Source organism: Drosophila rhopaloa, unplaced genomic scaffold (genome assembly GCF_018152115.1).
Source record: "Drosophila rhopaloa isolate 14029-0021.01 unplaced genomic scaffold, ASM1815211v1 contig_2, whole genome shotgun sequence".
In the NCBI taxonomy this organism is placed as follows: domain Eukaryota; kingdom Metazoa; phylum Arthropoda; class Insecta; order Diptera; family Drosophilidae; genus Drosophila; species Drosophila rhopaloa.
The window spans coordinates 7,904,532-7,924,508 of NW_025335083.1; the positions used below are offsets into that span (position 1 = coordinate 7,904,532).

Genomic DNA, 19,977 nt, shown 5'->3' on the forward strand with positions numbered 1-19,977 from the left:
GTACGGAAGAAAATAGCACTTGCAAATTTGCTTTCTGATAGGGAGAGTGGGATAAGGATCGACGGGGCACAAAACCGAAAATATTGTGAAATAAATTGATTGTTAAATGGGGACTGCTAATGTTGGGCAGCGAAAAAGTTGGGGGCAGGCAGCGTATTTCAATGATGCCTCGGCTCACTTTGTATGCATATTTCGAGTGGTTCGCTGGGGCAATTAAACTTAATTGACGATGAGGAGCGTGCATTGTTAAGTAGGTTTTCGGAGGGGGAAGGACTTTTTATTTCGTTCAGTAAGCGCCTTTGATTTCTGGGGGTGTAAAGCTGAAGGCCTGCCGATCGATTGGTAATTGGAACGCTTCAAATAGGAAGCAATATACTACATTTATTCATTAAAATCATTTTCAATGTGATTTTATCTATTAAATGAATGGCATTTTACGCGTTTTTGAACCAATCAGTCAGGGCCAACAGTTTATTGATTTCTTGGAAACTATCTATCGTTATTCGTTAATGTGTGTGAAGGGAATGTTTAGAACCTGATTTTGTTAAGTATTCAGCTCTAAGCCCCTAGGAAAATACTTATTTGTCTGCCTAATTATTTTGTGCGTACTTCAAAATGTAGGAATATTTTCACTCAATCGAAGTGATTTGTTTGCCATTCAACTAAAACACAAGTGGGAAAGTAGTCGGGATACATAAAAGAACAAGGCCGTCATTTTATTGAGTGCATAACTAAATAGGGGCTCGTCCACTTCCCAAGTTGCCTAATCTATTTATCTCCTCTTTGTATAGCATAAGTGCGCTGAACTGCACAACGGATTTTATGACGTCTTCATACGGACTTTCAATCGCCTCGGGCTCTGCCAAGTTGTTTGTTTTTATTAAATTTTCCCCGAAACCCCTAGCTTGAGCTTATATGGTATATAGAAAGCCACACTCGGATTTTGCACGCATGAGAGCTTTGCCAGTTCCTTTGACGCTGTCTGTCGCTCTAATAAAAGAAATCTGTCAAATTCAAACGCTCGTAAATGTCTTGCACAGCCAGCCGGCCATACGAGTAGCAAACTCGACGTTTTGTATGATGTTTTGTAACTGTTTACCCCGTCACTTTTTCCATTATATATGTATGGTATATCAAACTACATAAGACCAACGCGGGTAATCATATCGCATTTATTACATTTATCCATTGAGATTTTACAATTGAGTGAATTTTGAAGAATTTATTGTCGAGCTGATGCACAGTTCAAATAAAAAATGAAACAGACTAATTAAATTACCAAGACTGCCGAGTTTTGTAGAGGTATGCAGAATGATAGGTGAGTACCTCAGCGTTGAAGGTTAAGTGTTACACATTGAACAAAAAATTTAAATGCGTTTAAAAAATGTATTTAATATTGTTCCTTCAAACGCTTATGAATGCTTTATACTAGTTTCTATATGAATATTTTAAAATCAAGATCCAAGCAATAAATACATAAAGAAGCAATAAATTATATTTCTGTTAATAGTTTTTGAAAACAGTTTTTTTGTTAAAATATAAAAAACATTTTTCCAGCTATATTTGAAAAAAAAATCTGTAAAAACTATTTTTTTTGGTTTTTAAATAACAAAAAACAGTTTAAGATGGTTTTTATTTTCAAAGTGATAACTTACTAATTTAGAGTGTAAATTAAAGAAGAGAATGCTAGCTAGGATCCCCGAAATAATCTTCAATTAAGAAAAGGAATAATAATTCGGTTCGATAATAAGTACTTAACACCTTGACTATTATTCCGAACTCGACTGTGAGTGGAACGCAGATGTGTTTCTGGCCTACTGAACAAGTAAGCGGCAACCTTTCGGCAAGGAATCGTGCTGAATCTGCAGAGTTGGTTAAGAGAGCGGGCGAACGAACAGCATCCATCCGAAGGATGCTCGGCATGAGTCGTCCTTCGTCGTCCTTGCTCGCTTCGCGGCAACAACCCTGTCCTGCGGATTCCAGATGCTGTTGCGCTTTCGAATGCCAGGCGTTGCCTTCTTCCGGGCGCTGCGTTTCAGTACGTTCGTGTCTGGCTATACGTGCGGTTATCCTCGCGGTTCGTTATCCTGGCCAGCCTTTAACTCGCCGCGATTCCTTCCTGCGATACGTGATTTTGCGCGTATTTCAATTAACAAAAATAGTTTCGCTTTGGTTCGAGAGTGAAGCTCGGGTGTCAGCCCGAAATTAAATATGTAAATTATTTGTGGAGTGGCCTGTAATTGAACAAACTGTGAGTCTAATTGCGGATATGCCCGTTTTGATCCATACAATTCAACGAATTTCCCGGTTCTGACCTAACTCAAGCGTTATGCATAAACGCCGCATTCAGGAATTACTTTTGTCTGCCACAAAACCTCATCCTCGGTTGTTCTGTGAAGTGCGTTTTGTTTATTTGCTGGTTTGTTAGTTAAATTAGTGGCCTTTGATTAGCGGCATTCACTGGCAGATAGGCCGATCAATCAGCTTAAAAATTTATTTATCGTTTTTTAATAGCCAAATGAATGCGCTAAAAGCTTTTGTTTTGTTTTTCATTTTATTTTGCACGGACATTTGGCAAAATAATATTTTGCGGGTCCTCTCTATATCTGGAATTCAATTTTTTTAATGTTTAAAATGCGTGAAAAGCTGTCGTCTCGATTTTGTATATATTTTCCAAAAATATTTTATGGCATTTTTAAATAAAAGAAGTAAAGCTGGGTTAAATTTATGTATAAATATATTGCAATGTCAATTGGATAACCACTGTAAAATCGACCCAAATCGATAGCATTAGAGCTTATGTTCGAATAAGCCAAAGCTGCTGCCAAACTACCTAATCCGCTTCTAATTAGAGTAAAGTCGCTTCTAATTAACGTACGTAAGCGTTAAGAGATAATCACTACTGGTTCACATTGTTCCGGAAATTAAAGCAATAAAACACCCGGTAAACTTTAAGGCGAAAGGATAAAGGCGAAAGTGCAGGCAAACAGAGCATACTCACTGTTTACTATTATTCAAAGAAACTGTGTATCGCCATTCGGATGAATACACCTGCCTGCTTGTGTGAGCGTGCAACTCGGGGTGTTGCTTACGCTTCGCATTAGCATAATTAAAATTTGGTAAACACTAGGCCCAGGTAGTGCTCCATTAGCCCCCAAGGCAAACAGCAAACAGCAAACGGCAAACAGCACCCGGACTTGACCCAAAGCGGGCCTTCAGCCACCGCAGGGCAGATGCAACAAACCCTATTACTCATATTTAAGCACACGCGAGTGTGTGGCGAATGCCTGTTTGTAATACCCTTGAACTTTATTGTTTGAACATCAGCGGTTTGCCCGGGCTTTCGCTTTCTTCCCCCCCCTCCCCCTTCCCTGCACCGTTGAAATGGGTTTCCGGATCCGTTTCCCATTGCTTCGCCATTTTTATGCCGCTGTATGTTTGTGTGCGTGTACATCTACGTGGCCGTGCTTTTTTATTGCATGCTGTCAGGCGCAGCAATACATTGGTTCACCATTGAAAGTATATGTGCGCATTTTTCAGACAGTTTTCAAAAAATTTTACAATTCGTTAGTTTATATTGCAATTTCTCATGGGGGCCTCCCCACGCAACATGGAGCTTCGCGTTCCCATTACGACAACAGATTTGATCAACTTTCTCTTAGCCAATTTTAAGTTACTATACGGTCAGCAAATAGTACACTCCACTACATGATTTGATTATATGAATATGTCCCTCTTGCTATTCAACTCAATTGCTATTGAATTTCACCATGCCCTTACGTCAGACCAAACAATCTTGGCTTTGATTGCACTCAATTGAATATAGTTCCATGCAAACTAAATCAAATGTAAATTCAATTTCCCAGTTGAATTCGATTCAGGTTCACTTTGATTTGAGTCCTAGTACAGCAAAATTTATTTCAATTATCTTTAATATGACAACAGATGTACGTGCCGCTTGTTCCATCTATGAGGATTAATTTCGGATTAATTAATTTCAAGTGCTGAGTGGGACGGTTTTTTATTTGTGTTTGCACCTGATTAGCGGACAATTATTGCGAATCGCCCATTAAAAGCACCCCGAATGGTTAAATACACCAAATAAAAGTAATTCAATTTATTTTGTGCTGGACAAAGAATAACATGGAAGTGTCTGTACAAAGTTAAACAGAAAAAATAAAATTAAATTAAATAAAATAATATGAAAACTGTGTGAGCAATCTACGTATGAAAAGCCAACAACAGACTGGCGGCGGGAAAAGCATCAGCTGCGGAAAAGTAAACATCAACTTTTGGCTGTTTGCACAGTATCCGGGACTTCATAATTTCATCCGGTTGTATTTAAATTATACTCAAGGTTCCTTTGTAGGCACGGTATTCTCCACGAGACTGGATTTTCGCATGCCTGAGATTTACTCGTAATGTAAGTATCATATTCTGTGTATTTTTGCTCATATTTTTTTTACAACGAAACATCTTGACGTTCTTTAAATACGAAAATCCAAAGAGAAAAAATAGTCTGACTATTAAAAATGTAGCTGTAAAAAAGAGAAATGTTGACTTAAACTTAAAAATTTAACAGTCACGAAAATAAGTTTACCAGTTTACATATCATATTTTCCGCTTTTCCTCGTCTGTTTGAAATACTTAAGGTTTTTATTTCGCTTCCTTTCCTGCAAAGTTTTGTCTTGATGTAGTCGTGTTGCTATTGTTGACTCCGGTTTCAATGCGGGCTTTTCCTCAGCCATGTTATCTCTGGGCCTTTGTCTTTTTGGCCGCACTCCGAAGACACTGCCACAAGCGCTGTTAGTTTGGCCACAAAAAAATAGGTATGGTGAGGCATAGCAACTAAAACAGATGGAAAAAACCCTTAACTCATATGAAATGGGAAAATAAAACTTACTCAACTGCTGTGAACTTTTAAATACACTTTTTAGAAGCAAAGATATAGTTTTGTAAATGCCAAAAGATGGACTTACACAAAATTCAAACACACCCTTAGGCAGAGTATAAAAATAGAATCAACTTTAAGCAAAATGAGGCAATAAAGATTTATCTCGAAAGGACCGCCGCCAAAGCCAATGCAGCAGATTTGTCAAGGATTTGCGGCTGGGAATTTATTTTGGCTGTTCGCCCCACTTTTGTGTACTTTTAGCAGTCCTTCGAAAGAATAAAGCAAACAGGGTATAGTTTGCCCATTGATTTTTGAACAAAATGCAAATATATAGCTGGGTTTGTGTGCGCTGTAATCTATGATGTCGCATTCAACATGCATAAATTTTAATTAAACCAAAAATAAAACAGAGCTTGTTTGTGTATCGCTCAAAGTGAAAATTTATTTTGTTTGTTTTTTAAGGAAATGTATTTTTGTTGCCTACATTTGAGGGCGGTTTCTATGCCATTTATCAGTTCTTAACGCAGTGATGATTTCCAAACAGTAAATACTTTCTACTTTCATTTGGGCAAATTCTTGGTAGTTAAAATACATTTTTTTGGCTACTCACCTAACCAAATTGCTTTGCCCGTTTTTGCTGCACTCACAATCAGACGCATTCACAACTTGTTGAAAAAAGTTACACTAAACTATGCAAAATTTGACAGGACAGACAAAGCTGTTGGCCTGCTTAAGACATCACATAGGAAGAACTTCAGAACTTTCAGAACATTACCAATTGCAGTTGCCAACAAGAAGCATCTGGGTTGCTAAGGGCTATTAAAATCAACCAGGCCATCTTACATGAGCTGTTTGCTTGAAGACGCTTCCTTGGTTTTGTTTCCTCCTGGCAACTGAGATATCTTTTGGGCTGTCAATTATCGGTTTCCACAGCAAGATTCATTATATACTAGCGGGTAAACAAGTTTTTCCTTGACGTGCCATGTGCCACCATTCTGTCGTTTTCTTTATTTTTAAATAGTCGCGACGTGAGGCTTTGCAAAAAAAATTTGTGCGGTCGTATACATGAGTTGTTTAGTAAAAGATAAAAACGTGATTACGAAACAAAACACTCGGCTGAAGACAAACGCGTAAATATTGGGGATATTTCGTTGTGGTGCCTGCCGCCAGTGGCACCATAAATCAAAAAACCGCAGGCCTCGCTTAGGCCATGGGAAAAGTTAAACGGAGAAAATTGGGGAAAACTTTAGTTTTAATGGGCCAAGTCCCGTTTTTCCGCCAGCTTCGATCATTTGATGAAAACAAAGCGAATTCCAAACCGCTCCGACACCGAGAGTGCCGCAAACGCGTTAGGAATTATTGATGCCTCATTGCTGATTGTTCTGCGTTTACGCCATTTGACACACATCCCAAAATCTCCCAGGGTGGGCATATAATCCCAAGTCCCCAATGTTCCCCTCAAAGGCACACAGACTTGGGGCATAAAAATAAGTGAAGTTATTTGGTATGTCTAGCGTGTACTTCGCATTTCCCTTCCATCCTCATCGAGGGTCTTGTGTTATTACAGTTTTCCCAGTCCTCGCAAAAGTGACAGAAAAAATCAACGCCCATTGTCAGCATATCGAGGCTTACTCCACGTCTGCACAAAATTATTGCCAAGCTTGCCATTTCCGGGGACTCGCATTCATTGCATTAAATTGCGTTTTTGATGTTTGCGCAAAATATGATAAAACAATAAATACAGATTTGGCTGATTGTGAGGTTTGAAGTCGCACGAGTGGGAGATATTTTCAATATACAGCGGTAATAAACTTTATTTTTACCAGTCATATTTTTATTTCTAATTGTGCATGAATATTTCTTCATTATTATTTATTTTCTTAAAAGCCTTTCTTGTACTATTTTTTATTAGTGTTTTTTTGGTAAATACGACATACATAGATTGCTAATTTTTTTTATTCTACTAGTCTATTCGTTAATTTTCAGAGATTAAGCTTTATTTTTAGAAACAATGTCAGAATAAAACTAATACCTAAATTATACTTTGGTTTCTAGGCAAAAATATATAAAACTTATCAAAGTATTACAGGAATTTGGCAGATTATTTATATGCTTACTCCCCAAAGCATTTTCACACGTTGCCAACAAAAGAGGATGATTTCTCGGAAAAAAACAAACAAACATTTAAATGATTTTTATGGGTACACATTTTCACTCCCAACATTAAACTTTAATGTTGGGGTCCTTAGACTTTTTACTCTTGTGAGTATTATTGAAGACTCGTGTGTGTCCTTGTACGTAACTAATAAAAATTCATTTTGTTTATTTGCCATGGTCTTAATTTTGGTTACGGAATGTTTATTTTAAAACAGACTTTAAATTTTTCACGTATGCAAGGCTCTTTTTGGGGAACTGACTATTTCATAAGTCCGATAATTCCATTAGTTCTGCTACATGTACAAATAGATTGGTCCTGAACAAAGACTTCCATGTTGCCTTTGTGGTCCATGGAATTTAAGTGATTCACGAGTATTGCCCATTCCCTGTCCTTTGTTGGGAACTTATTTGCATTCATGTTTTTGCGCTTTTTCCGCATTGGTCAGCGCAATATCTCTCTGCCTTCAGAAATTACTTTATGGCAGGGAAGGCATTTTGGTTTTAAGATGTTTACCGAAGGGAAGTTGCAGACCAAAGTCAATGTTGGTTTGGCGATGAGTGGACGCAATTGAGCTGGACTGAGGATTGCGATTATGTGGTTCTGACTGTGTCTTCTATAACGTTTCCTTTTTGGTTTGTTTTCGGATTATTCCGGCTAAGCTCCCTTTTTCTACTCCCTATTGTTGGTTAATATTGAAATGCTCAAGTGTGCACTCGCTTTTGATTGCCATATTCAGTTTATCATTCTGTTTTCAATATTTACTTGAAGACAGTTTTTAACTTTTTTTGCGGTTTTCTCTTAAGTGGATGAGTTTTTTAAACAAATATAAAGACGGAAATGGACTTGTACAAATAAGCCATTAAATTGAGTTAAGCCACATCCTACTTGCCAATCATTTTGGTCTGTCTCTTAAAGGTGGATCACATCGAAGGACAACAAATTCATGAAATCAATTTCCATCAGGCCATTAGATTAACTTTGAATCGTCAATATCCATTGAGATTTGGTCGTTAGACTGCATTAATTTATTTTGTCGTTTGCCTTTTTTTAGCACGTGCTTCGGCATGTGTTAGCATCAAGGGAGTCGTTAAAGAGGGGTTTTAGGCAAAAAATGTAACATCCCAATAACCGAAACCCCCTGCCTGTATAAATACATTAAAGTCTTACGATAGGGGCAAAAAGCCGTTTCTCAATTGGACCCTTTTGGAAAAACAATCGGTTATATATGGACCGCGATAAAAATTATTTTCAATTGCGTAACCTTCCCGTATTCACTTTATAGCCTGACAGAACAAAAAAACGTCAATTATAAAAGAGTGAAATCTGTGTAAAACCAATTTTTCGGTCTGCAATCAGAAATCGAGGCAAGGATTTATTGCCTTTAAGCTTACTTCACGATTGTCAGGTGAATAAAAATACCTGCAGAATAACCGACAATCACGGGTATCAGGATGGTGGTGGTGGAATCCGAAAACTGGTTGCTCGCATACTTAAGTTCTTTTCCATTTGCATAAGCGTTTCCGTTGAATATTCATACACGGGGTAGAGAATTTAATAGGGGCAATTGCAGAGAGGAGCATGAGAATGAATTATATCGACAACATAGTACCAGTTCTTAAATGACATTTACTTAAAGTATATTTGGGCAACCTTAAAGATGCATGTAGGTAGTCACCTCTTTATTTATAATCATTTAGCACTTGCTTATATACTGCTAATTTATCTAAGATTTTATGGTTTTTCAACGTTCCTTTCACAGATGTATACATATGTTTATTGTTATAGAACTTTTAATATAAAAATATTTAATTCAAAATATTGTATAGATATTTTAAAATAATTTAGTTTTTTTCCGTGGCTTTTGGTTCTTGATAAGTCTTCTTAAAACACATTTTCATCTTAAGGAGTCAGTTTAGTTTTTTATTTTACAGTTTTAGCATTAAGATATGCATTTCCCTTTATAGTTTTCTTACCCCTATTTTAATGACACCATTTAATTAACATTACTTAATGTTGTGAATGCTCTTGGCCTCTTGTAAGGAATTGGCAGTGATTTTATATCGCTGAATATGCCCCTTGTTAAAGGCAATCACTAAACATCGAACTTGCGGATTGCCTTTTTGTGAAAACCCAAAGGCAAAGCAAGTGGGGAATTGTTCACCATCCGCATCGCAAGCAATGAATTCCAGCGGCAGAAGTTGTAGTCTACTAGGTCGTGCATTGACCAAAAGACAGAGCAGCACAAAGGATTGCTCCTTGAAGATGACGGCCATGTAGAGGCCCAAAGGATCCATTGCGATGGTCTGAGGCTCACCGCAATGCCTCTGCTGGCCAGAGCAGGTGGTCACATCCTGCAGATCCGCAAGCAGTTCGAGGGTCCAAACGGGTTTCGGGCAAAGGAAGACTGTGGCCTCGCCATCGTTGGTACACGAGTATATCCGAGTTGTGCCCTCCCGCACAAACAGCAAATATGAGCTGCAAATGGTCCAGACAGCCGTTTGAATGCGACTTCGCTTCAGGATCTGTTCCGACCTCCACTTCGACCTATTCAGCTGGCAGAAACTGGCGCCAGTTTGGCAGGAGCTGCAGAACAGGACCTGAAAATTGGGACTGTAGCGCAGCAGGGAAAAGGCACTCAGGCTGTCAGGTGCTGGAACCAATCGAATCTTTTGCTGGCAGTCCGTTTCCCACAGAATAATATGTGAGGAGCCCAGGGCGGCACTGATCAGGATGGTGCCGTCTTCATTCCACTGCAAGGAGGTCACATAGGAGTGCCCCTCGTCCTGGAGTATTCGCATGTGATGGTTGCCCAGCAGATGGCGAATCTTAAGGTCCATCTTGGACCGCTCACTCTCCCGCCACAAACAAATGCCAGCGGCACATCCCACGGCCAATTCGCGACTTAGGGACCAAGGACGAAAGGCGGCACAGGTGATGTCCTTTTGTTGGAAGGACTGAAGATTGGTGGGCGCACAACTCCTCTCGTCATAGAGCAGCACAATGTCCTGGTTGGTCAACAGGGCCATCAACATGCTGCTTGGATGGAACTCAATGCATCGAATGGCTGCCGTTTTCCAGCCTCTTGTTTGGCTTATCCTGTCCAAGGAAACCGGATTGGAGGAGAGTGATAACTTCAAGTTGCATATTGGCCGAAAACAAAGACTCTTGAGTTGCGTCACTTTCCTTAGAAACCATTCCCAATAATTACTGGCTAAGGTGCGCAGCAATTTCCAAATTTGTCTTCTTAGATCGGGATTATTAACATTGTTGAATCTTCTGGGTTCCAGATCCTCTCTATTTAGTTCATCCATATTTTCTTTTTTTTTTAGTAAGATTCAATATTATAAGCCTTAACTAAAGCAAGTGTCACTCTACTTTTAAGGTTGCTTATTTTTTAAAGTTTACTCCCACTTCCGATACGCCTTATTTTGTCGAAGCTAGTTTGCCTTTCTTATTTCTAGTTGCATTCCCCTTAATGGTTTTACTTGCCTTCTATCGTTTTCCACTTTTTCACACTTTATCTGGCCCGCTATTAGTTTTGATAAATGGCTTTGGCGATGCAGTTTCTGGTCAGCGCTGTCAGCAGTTTACCTCATCCCATAGCAGCGATATAAAAATATGTTTTATTTTCTTTTCTAAAAATACGCCGAGAGGATGAATGTAGTCTATGCCTTCTCCTCCTTGCAGCTTAAAATTTTAATTTAACATTTTTAAAAGGCTTTAATAATATGCAGACTATAAATTAATCGAATTTCACGTGTATAGAGTTTTTTGCAGGCAATTCGAATTGGCTTTTTATAGTCGGCTTTTTAAAATTTGATGGCCTCTTTTCAGCATGAAATAAAAACATATTTAATGGGTAAAATTATTTTAACAAAGCCTTCATTTAAACAAAACAAAATTTACAACCTTTGAAAGAAACGTTAGCAAATACACGCTTTTCACATAATTCACTCATATGAAGCAACCAAATGGAAAAAAAAGTAGGACAGCAAAATAAAATGAAATTATGCGGGTGGAAAACCATAAATTGACTTTTGGACCAACAAACAGAAAACAAAATAAAACTTTTTCCTTTTTGGGCGTTTGTATGCGCGGAATAATTCGCAAGTTTTACGGTATGCTTCTCTTTGATCTACCGCATTAATATTTTATTTCTTGTGTATATGTGCTCAGCAGACGTCTTATGTTACATGCCTGGTCTGTATGTATCTTGCAAATTGTCTTGTCAACATAAAGTATAAAATAAATAAGGAAAAAAACCCACAGAGAAACGAAACTTAGCACTCCGCAGGACCCCAAGGAGATGAGATGTGGTGGGGACAGGTTCAAATGAAGCGTAAATAAAACAAAATAGTTTGAGGCATGTCCACATTTAGTCTTCGGATAATTTCCGTCGTTTTCCACATAGTTGAGTTCTTGGTTATTAAGCTGTACGTTTGACTTTTTAACATTTGGCCTTGTTGTATGATGTTTGATATTCTTTACGCACATTTGATTTTCTAGGACCGTTAAAAACCTTTCAAAGTTTATTACAATGCCATTCAGCATGGTTGTGAAAGTTGGGAGTCATGAATCTATAATTTAGTTACTTAACAAAATGCAGGCCTAGCTTTAAATTGATTTTAAACAGCCGTCCGTCCATCTCGCCAACTCATGGACATTATCTGGACAGTTGTGGGGGATCGGACAAAGGAAAATATTTTTTATTTAGCTTTTTTTTTTAAAATAGCACCCAGCATAACAAAATAAAAGCTCAGCAGGGCTAACAAAAGCCAGGGGTTCGGATACGTATCGCCCGCATACAATTGTTCCGACATCTCTTGGTGGGCAATACGGAATGCTTTTGTTTACAAATGAAATGGAAGCTCCTTTTTATGGGCCAGCATTTTATGTGTTTATGTTTTCGACTTATGCGCCAACTGCTTGACCGTTTTATTGATTTAGTAGCATGGCAGTATCATCGGCATTTGGCCCCATCCTTTGGCCTTATTTGAACTGCTTTTATCGCACTGGCGGCGAGTGGATGATTTTCAATATTACATGAATTTTCGCAACTCCATTTGGTTTGCCCTTTGCCGCTCATTCAGCCACTTGACACTCTGCAACTGAGCATTCAATTTCATTGAATTATAGAATTCCGGGAATGTTGCTGCAAATTAATAGGCAATTAACGTCAAGGACAGCGCTGAAAGCCAGCTGGACTTAGCATACCCTTTGAATTATGGCAGCCCCTGAGATTTAATCAATAAAATGTGCGGTACAATCAACACATTACTCTACAAATGTATTTTAATATCATGTAAAAAGGTAACCTTTATATTCGCATGCCAGGCCTTAATTAAATTAACTTTTAATATAATCAATTTACTGAACGACGTTAAAATTCATTATGTTTAATAATTCATTTGGATTTTTATTAAAAGATTTAATTAAGCCTGGATTTCGACAGGTGCAATGTATTCAACTGAGTTCATCTGAAAGTTTTAATTAAAAGGTGTAACCTTTAGGCCTGATAACAGGCCTAATGTTTGACAATAAGCTACCTGATTCGTCCTAATGTAATTAGCAAACATCATTTTGTTCAAGCAAAAGCAACCAAGCTTACGTATTGAGTTTATTAGTAACCAAATAGATAACCAAACCTTGTCGAGCCCAGAGCCACACAATTTAATCCAATTGCAGTGCTTACATTAGACATTAAGCAAAGCCATAAATTCAACATATTACTGAGCGTATAAAGTACTTAACTTTGGTATACCATAGTCAAACGAGCCATAAATTTCAATAAACACTTAATAAAGTCACTATGGGGCTTCAAGCTCCAAAGGAGTTATGCAGTGGAAAAGACAGGCTTTTAGCGGCAAAATTAGTCTTTTAATCATCGTCGCCTCGTATAAATTGGTAAAATTTAACGGATAATAGTGTGTGAACCAATTCTAATAATTATAAATCAGGTGCTCAGTATACGGATTTAGCGACATTAATCCAATGTGATTGTATACAAATAGAAACCTTTTCATTAACTACACGGTCTTACTAGATTTTCTATTAATTAATTAATAATTTTTAAATCATATTAAATCTAAAATGTGTGATTTTATTGACACTATTACTTATTACCTTATTATGTCACTGCCTGGGATTGATTCGTAGTCTGAATTTAAAAATAATGGGATTAAAAATGTAAGATTAAAATTATAAACTTAAGCTACAGAAGGGAATAAACATTAAACATCAATGTACAAGTTATCTTTCTTTAATAAAGCTTATTTTATCTTTAGGGTTTAGTCTATATGTATATAAATAAATCTTTATCAATAGGTATAAGTTCGTTATGTATAATATTCGTTGTTTTATGAACTCTAAGTCTTTTAATGAAAGTTTATTTTCGTGCTTAAATAGTTAAAAAAAATTGTCGTTAAAGACAGATGTTTTTTCATTGAATAACGTACGTGCAATTTAGTATCCTTTCAAGCAACTCCATAGATGCGTACTGCGACTTGTTGTGAATACCACTCGTCACATAAATGAAATTCAAGGGTTGAATTCAGGACATAAATTTATTCATTTAAACAGACATGGTGCTCTAATTATGCATAAAGCTTGGAAAGAAACCAAAGAAATATTCTTATATAAAAGACTGCAGAAGTAGAGTTGGGTAAATTCCTACATGGGATAAGTAAGTGAGTAATATTCTGGTAGATAGTTCTTCATTATTTTAAATGGCATGGCCGTCACATTATTCTCTTAGTCAACAAAATCACCAATTATCTAAATGCAGGAAGAGTTCTGGTTTCGGTGTAGCTGAAGCATAAATTATGACTTGGACTACTTTCCGTGCATTGCGTATAAATCAGAAGGCATGAAGAAAATACGCATAACCAACATAAAGCATTGCCTACTGTTTTTTATGAGCCGAAAGTTTGACGGGCATACAATAATTTATTAGGAAAGTCAGCGAATTGTAAAAGACTCGACCAGAAACCGGCACCGCCAGATTGCCAGGCCCAAGAAAACGGAATGTAGCATTCAAATTTCAAAAGGCAATCTTACTTTTGGCCCTCTGGTTCTGTGGGCTGCGTCAAAATTTCACCGCGCTCCATGTCAGTGGTAACTCAATTAGAAAATTTAATTACGCCGCAAGGCAGGCGCCAGGAAGCGTTTTTATACACATTTTCATACAATTTGAAAAGCATGTGGAAATTAACTTTATTATACTCACGATATGTGTGTGCAAGGAAATGCTCCAGCCAGATTGTTTTAAAAACAGGAAAATGACGGAAACTCAAATATGGATAAAGTTTTCTTCCCTTTTGCGATAAATAAATACCCATCGCAGGGATATAAAGTGACGGCACCTTTAATTAAAAATCGCAGAGTTTAAACAAGCATAGCGCTCCACATAATTTGCATTGGTTAACAAAACTTTTTGGGCTGAGGAATGCATAAAACAATCCCAACACCAATTTACCTTATCAATCAGCCGTCCAAAATGGGTTGGGAAATGGGTGTTTTTGACGCTTAATCAAGCGCTAAGTCCACAGAAATCCCCGAAAACGACCCTTTTGGCAAGTTTCGTGAGACCGTTTACCTTCACCTTCGCTTTGGCAACCTTTGACCTTCCGGGTGGGTCGATGGCTCGATGGCTATCTAGCAAGTTTTTCGCTTTTGTGGCGGTAATTTGTTGTTACACGTGGTCGACCTGCCGTTTGCTTTTTGGTGCTTAAATGGGGCGCATCATTAGTTGCTAGACGTTGATTTTCAGTCTCCCTTCTTAGCTCGCGATTTATTATTAATTGGCCACCAAAGAAAGTTTTCCGCCTATTTGTTTTACAAGTTTTTCTTCGAAGCCCTTGTGCCTTGGCCCAAGTATTTCAATTATTAACACTTGTGCGTCCTGCTACGTTTCACTAAATAATTCAATGTTCGGGTTTTACTGTTACTCTTTTCATAAATATTGAATAAATATTTTCTATTTAATTAAAACTTTATCCTTTTCAATTGTGTGCCGGCTTCTTCGGTCCTAAAATCGTGGCTGATGCCTAGCAGTCTAAGGACTTAAAAATTGATTTGGTATTCAATTTGCTGGCACTTTGTGGCATTTTAAACTGGATTGTCGAGCGCTTAGCCGGTAGAATGCCTTTGTCGTTTAAAAATACTATTAAAAATACATGAATCAGCAAGCTTTGCAAAACATTTTTTATGCGCATAAGTAAATACGTGGACATATGGAAAAAATGGTTTTATGCAAACCTGAACAATAGATCTTTAATTAGAATTATGTATTGATAAATTAATCATAATCCGAATGCTAATAAAAACAAATACTGGTTCAAATTGAAAAAGTCGTAGCTGCAAAAAATAAATAATTATAAATGCCATATTTAATCGAATTTAATTAATTTGCACAACCATATTTTGGTCTCGCCGTTGGTCGTCGCCGAGGTGGCAGTAAATTTAAAGCGATTTCCATTGCGGTTAACAATTGGATATAATTGCCGCCCGCCAGCTGTTTATTAAATAAGGTTAGGACGCGAAACGCAAATGCAAATGCAAATGACGCTGCGTGTAGCATTCATTATGCTTTAATTTGCTTTAAGCCAATGCAAATGCAACTTTAACTGTTGCTCGCGAGGTCTGCAACTTGCTGCAGGAATACGGCGATGGCAAACAATGCGCCACAACGAGGACAGCCGCTTTTGTCGGCGGCGTCGATCCTCCATCCTCCATCACCCCACCCGCCCCCAGAAATAATAAACATCAATTGCCTAATGCAAACAACCGCAGGAGCTCTTCGTGCTCAGTTTGGTTCAGCTCACCCATGCTTATATTCATAGTCGCCGTGACCCCTCCCCTCCTCCATTTCACTGTTCTACACTGTAAAAAATTATAACTTTTTATTCAAAAATGATTAAAAAAAGACCGAAGAGTTTGATTCAGGGAGCATCAAAGGAAGACTATAAAAAGTACCTTGTCCAGCTTTGAGTTGTGAATATATTTTAAATAATTTAGATACTGTAAGTTAATAGAAAACTTAAATTTAGATTTAAAACTTTAATATCAAAAGCATAAATAACATAGCAGCAAAAACCATAAAAGCCACATTAGTTTTGAAGAAAAAAACTTTTGTTTGCACCATTTTGTTAGTAGGGTGATCTTATTATTCTCTTGTATATTTTCTATTCTCTTAGTAGTTATTTTGGTATTGTATTGGCAAATGAGAGAGCAAATATAATTGTTAAAAACTGAAAATTATTCAACTAAAAAGGGGTAGTTTTAGACTTTTTCGATCTAGTCTTTTTCGATCTAAGTAAAACTCAAGGGTTAATGAAAGTTCTGCAAACTTTTCCTTCTCGAATTCCCATTGTTTTTTTCTGAGTGTGCATTTGTTTGCATTTTTGTTGAGAGGCAGCAGCAGAAACGGAAAAAGTGCTCTGCAAATACGCAACGAGACGCGTCGTATAGTATTTAGGCAGTCCTTGCCGGGGTCCTCGTCCTGCCCCCACCTCCTTCCACCTATAATTGTGTGTGTGTGTGTGTGTGTGTATGTGTGTCGTTTGCCAGCGTCTTTTTATGAACTTGTTAACAATCCACTATGGGGCCAACGACCACTTTTGTTGGCCAAAATTAATAGCTCGCTCAATTTTAGAGATATCGAGATAAAACTTTACCAATCGTTTTTTGGTATATTTAGGCAACATATATGTTAAAAAGAATAGGATCGAACAAATATATCCCATAGCTGCCATACGATCGATTTAGTCAACTTTGTTATTTTTCAAGATAATCGAACTATTTTTTTTTTTATTATATACTTTAAAATTACATTTATATTTTATTTTTTTTAATATTTTTTATATCTGCTTCTGAATAGAATTCAAAATGCAAAACAAAATGTTCTTCGTTCCACAAATGTTCAATGTAAATGCACAAAAATTTGGATTAAACAAATTTTATCAATAGGTAAAAAAATGGCACCTGCTATTAAACATCATGCTCTTCGGATTCTAGTTCAATATTTCATTGAAAATCAAAAGGATTCTAATATTCAACGCAACTACTGTTAAGGTTGCAAAACTTGAGGTTATGTGCTTAAATATTAAATTTCAGAAAAAGTGGCAATAAATGGCGATTCTTACCATATACATTTTAAAAATAAATTAATACTCTACAAATCTCAATAGGTTTCAGAAGTGGAGTCCGCTGGACTCACTTTGTTTCTCTACTTAAAAATTAGTTTTCTATTTAAAAAACGCGTTTTAGACAACTCACTTTAACACTTAAGTACAAAGACAGCACGATAGATTTCAACCGTTTAAACACACAAACACCTAGAATACACCACCATTCATCGAATTCATATCACAAAAATTTTTTGGAACGCATATAAATGCTTTTTTAAACACTTTAAAAATGCAATTTAAAAGTCGAATTTCAAAAGCACGTGGCTTGCATTTTAAACATCTGATTTGACAGCTGTTATCTTAACAGAAGCGCACTCTATCGGAATTCCTGAAACGTAACATTGCAGATTGGTCTTCTGTTAATATATCCTAAAACAATTTTTTTGGTTTTGACGACTTTTCAAAAATGGGTTTTGGCCAACCAAAGTGGTCGTTGGCCCCATAGTGCAATCTAACGACCTTTTTGCCTGGCTACCTCATTGTGGCTGTAGCTTTTGTAGCTCTCTCTCTGTATTCCGTATGTCGTCGAGTGGCAAGAGGTTGGCACATCAAATGTTTGGTCTTGGCAAATATTTGCATACTTTCGGCTGCTCATGAAAATAACATAATTTGATTCCAAGAGAAGAGCTCGAGGTAATGTGATTTTGGCTTGAACAAATGTAAACATATGTTTGCGTTTGCCTAGATATTTTCTTAGATTTTTATGACAGCTCCTGCCAATGCAAATGCTTAGTGATTTATTGGTATTTAATAGTCTGTGAATCGAATGGATTTGAGTGCACACCTCGTGGAATTCAAGTCCAGGGTGTATACTTCGGTCCTTTATGTAATGCACGGAAGCAGCTTAAATGGCACACAAATATTGCATGAGCCTATTGCCCCCAAAAGTATGCAACGCCAGGACCATCACTTCGCCGGCGATGGAAGACAAAGCTCATTATTTATTCATAGCATTCGGCACAGAAGTGTTTATGTGGCCAGGCCCTAACTCTGCAAGCAGCTCCACTTCGGCCACAAATTGGCCAACAGCAAGAAGCATCACAAAAAGGACAAGTGCCTCACAAAAAATATGCAAATTTAACTTTTTACCCAGCATAAAAACGAAACTTTTTGATTCAACCTCTAGTTTTAGGTCTGGCACCCAAACAAAATTGTCAATATTGTAAACAGATTCTTTTCGACCGAAGCTGATTAGATAGGATTGGGCAGTGGAAGTGGCAGTGGCAGTGGCAGTGGCAGTGGCAGTGGCAGTTGAAGTGGGAGTGAGAGTGGAAGTTCAACTTGAATTGTGGTCGACTGCTCCTGCCCCTTATAATTGCTACTCTTGTTGCCGCTTCCATACGTGCTGGCCAACTTTTGCACTGCCACTCGTTCGAATCGTACGATTGGTAACATTTCAAAGCTTATTTGCCCGGGTCGCACGTACCAAACCCGACCCCCCCCAAGTTCCCTTGGAGACCATATTGGCCTGTGGGCCAGCCTTTGTGTAAATCGTTATTGAACACTCAAATCCTAATTGCACCCAGGGTGATCACTAGTAAGTGCGACTGTTTGTCCATGTTTGTGAACGGAAAATGGTCAACGACTCGGTTCATTTGGGAAATGAATGCTTTATATGGAAAATGCTAGTGTTGATTTGTTTTGTTCTTTCAAAGGATTGACCCAATGATGAGTGTCGTTTTAAGAGTGGGTTTCAATGTACCTACCAATAATTTACAATGTGTATCGGCCTTGAAACCCCATTGTGCTGTTCTCTGTAATAAGATTAGCTAAATCTGATTTGATTAAATTTGTCAGCTTTGCCGATATCCCTTTTTAAGTTGCGCAAACAAAACTTACAATCTTGAAACGGAAAATGGCTAAGGCACACACTTTAGAAAAAATATTTAAGATATTCTGTGCCTGCAGCTAGACACAAGACAGTCCCTTTCGCCAGATGCCGTATATAAAGTAAACAATTGTTACATTGATTAGGGTCTAATTTTTGTTCAAGGCCCCTGCATTGAAAAGGCTGCCGGACAATTTGCATTTGTATGGACAGCGTCTAAAAGACTTTCATAAATACGGCTATGTATATCAAATTTGTTCAGCAGCTGTCGACTTGTATTGGCATGCATATATTAGATTTTCAGTCCCATTTGAGGGTTTAAATTTACAAAAAAAAGACGAACCCTATTTTGGCGGGCCCTTATATACACAAACTTGAATATACAAAGTTGATAAAACAACACTAAACGATATGAGAAAAACATGTCGTAAGTTTATTTATTTTTGATAGCAACGAGTATGGTAATTTGCTTGAATGTTTAAAGTTTCTTGGAAATTCCAAGTATAAACAATGCAATAAAATGTTATGTGAAAGAACAATAGAATACTTTTTAAATCGCGTTGCTTACAGAAAAGGCCTTTTCGCTAGTCAAACTCAATTTAAATTCTCTTTTCGTGACATAACATATTTTTAATGTCAATCCCCAATCACTGGATTATCACAATATGCCACCAGTTCCAATAACCCACGAAAACGCCATCGATCAGAGCGTCAAGGCTCTTAAAAGAAAGAAAAATAAAGGCTCAAGGAAATGGCTACAAAGGAAACGAAAACATAATCGACCAAGCGAAAAAATGCCCCGCAATAATAAATGATAATTGATAATAACATTTTGCTACCTTCCTTCCGCCGAAAGCCGCAAAGCAAAACGATGCGAAATGGAATAAAATAAGTGTATGTGGGGGAAATC

At 37.5% G+C, this 19,977-nt stretch overlaps 2 protein-coding genes across 3 annotated transcripts in view; one reads left to right on the plus strand and one right to left on the minus strand.

Moving 5' to 3' along the window:
* The first annotated feature begins 2,059 nt into the window (after positions 1-2,059).
* LOC108044545 overlaps positions 2,060-19,977 on the plus strand; it is a 117,820-nt gene continuing 99,902 nt past the window's right edge. Inside the window, exons 1-2 of one of the 2 annotated variants that reach the window (XM_017123588.2) lie at positions 2,060-2,251; positions 3,946-4,423. The gene's annotated coding sequence lies outside the window, so the exon portion shown is untranslated. Of the gene's footprint in view, positions 2,252-3,935; positions 4,424-19,977 lie in introns of those variants that run through there. The other variant, XM_044459502.1, reaches the window with a different exon arrangement.
* Positions 9,056-10,363, minus strand: LOC108044530 (aladin). Its single transcript, XM_017123572.2, has one exon. The coding sequence runs from the start codon at positions 10,361-10,363 to the stop codon at positions 9,056-9,058; it is 1,308 nt and encodes a 435-aa protein (XP_016979061.2).

What these genes read in the sequence shown, in the direction of transcription:
- LOC108044530 (XM_017123572.2), bottom strand. Translation starts at nt 10,363, where the DNA reads ATGGATGAACTAAATAGAGAGGATCTGGAACCCAGAAGATTCAACAAT.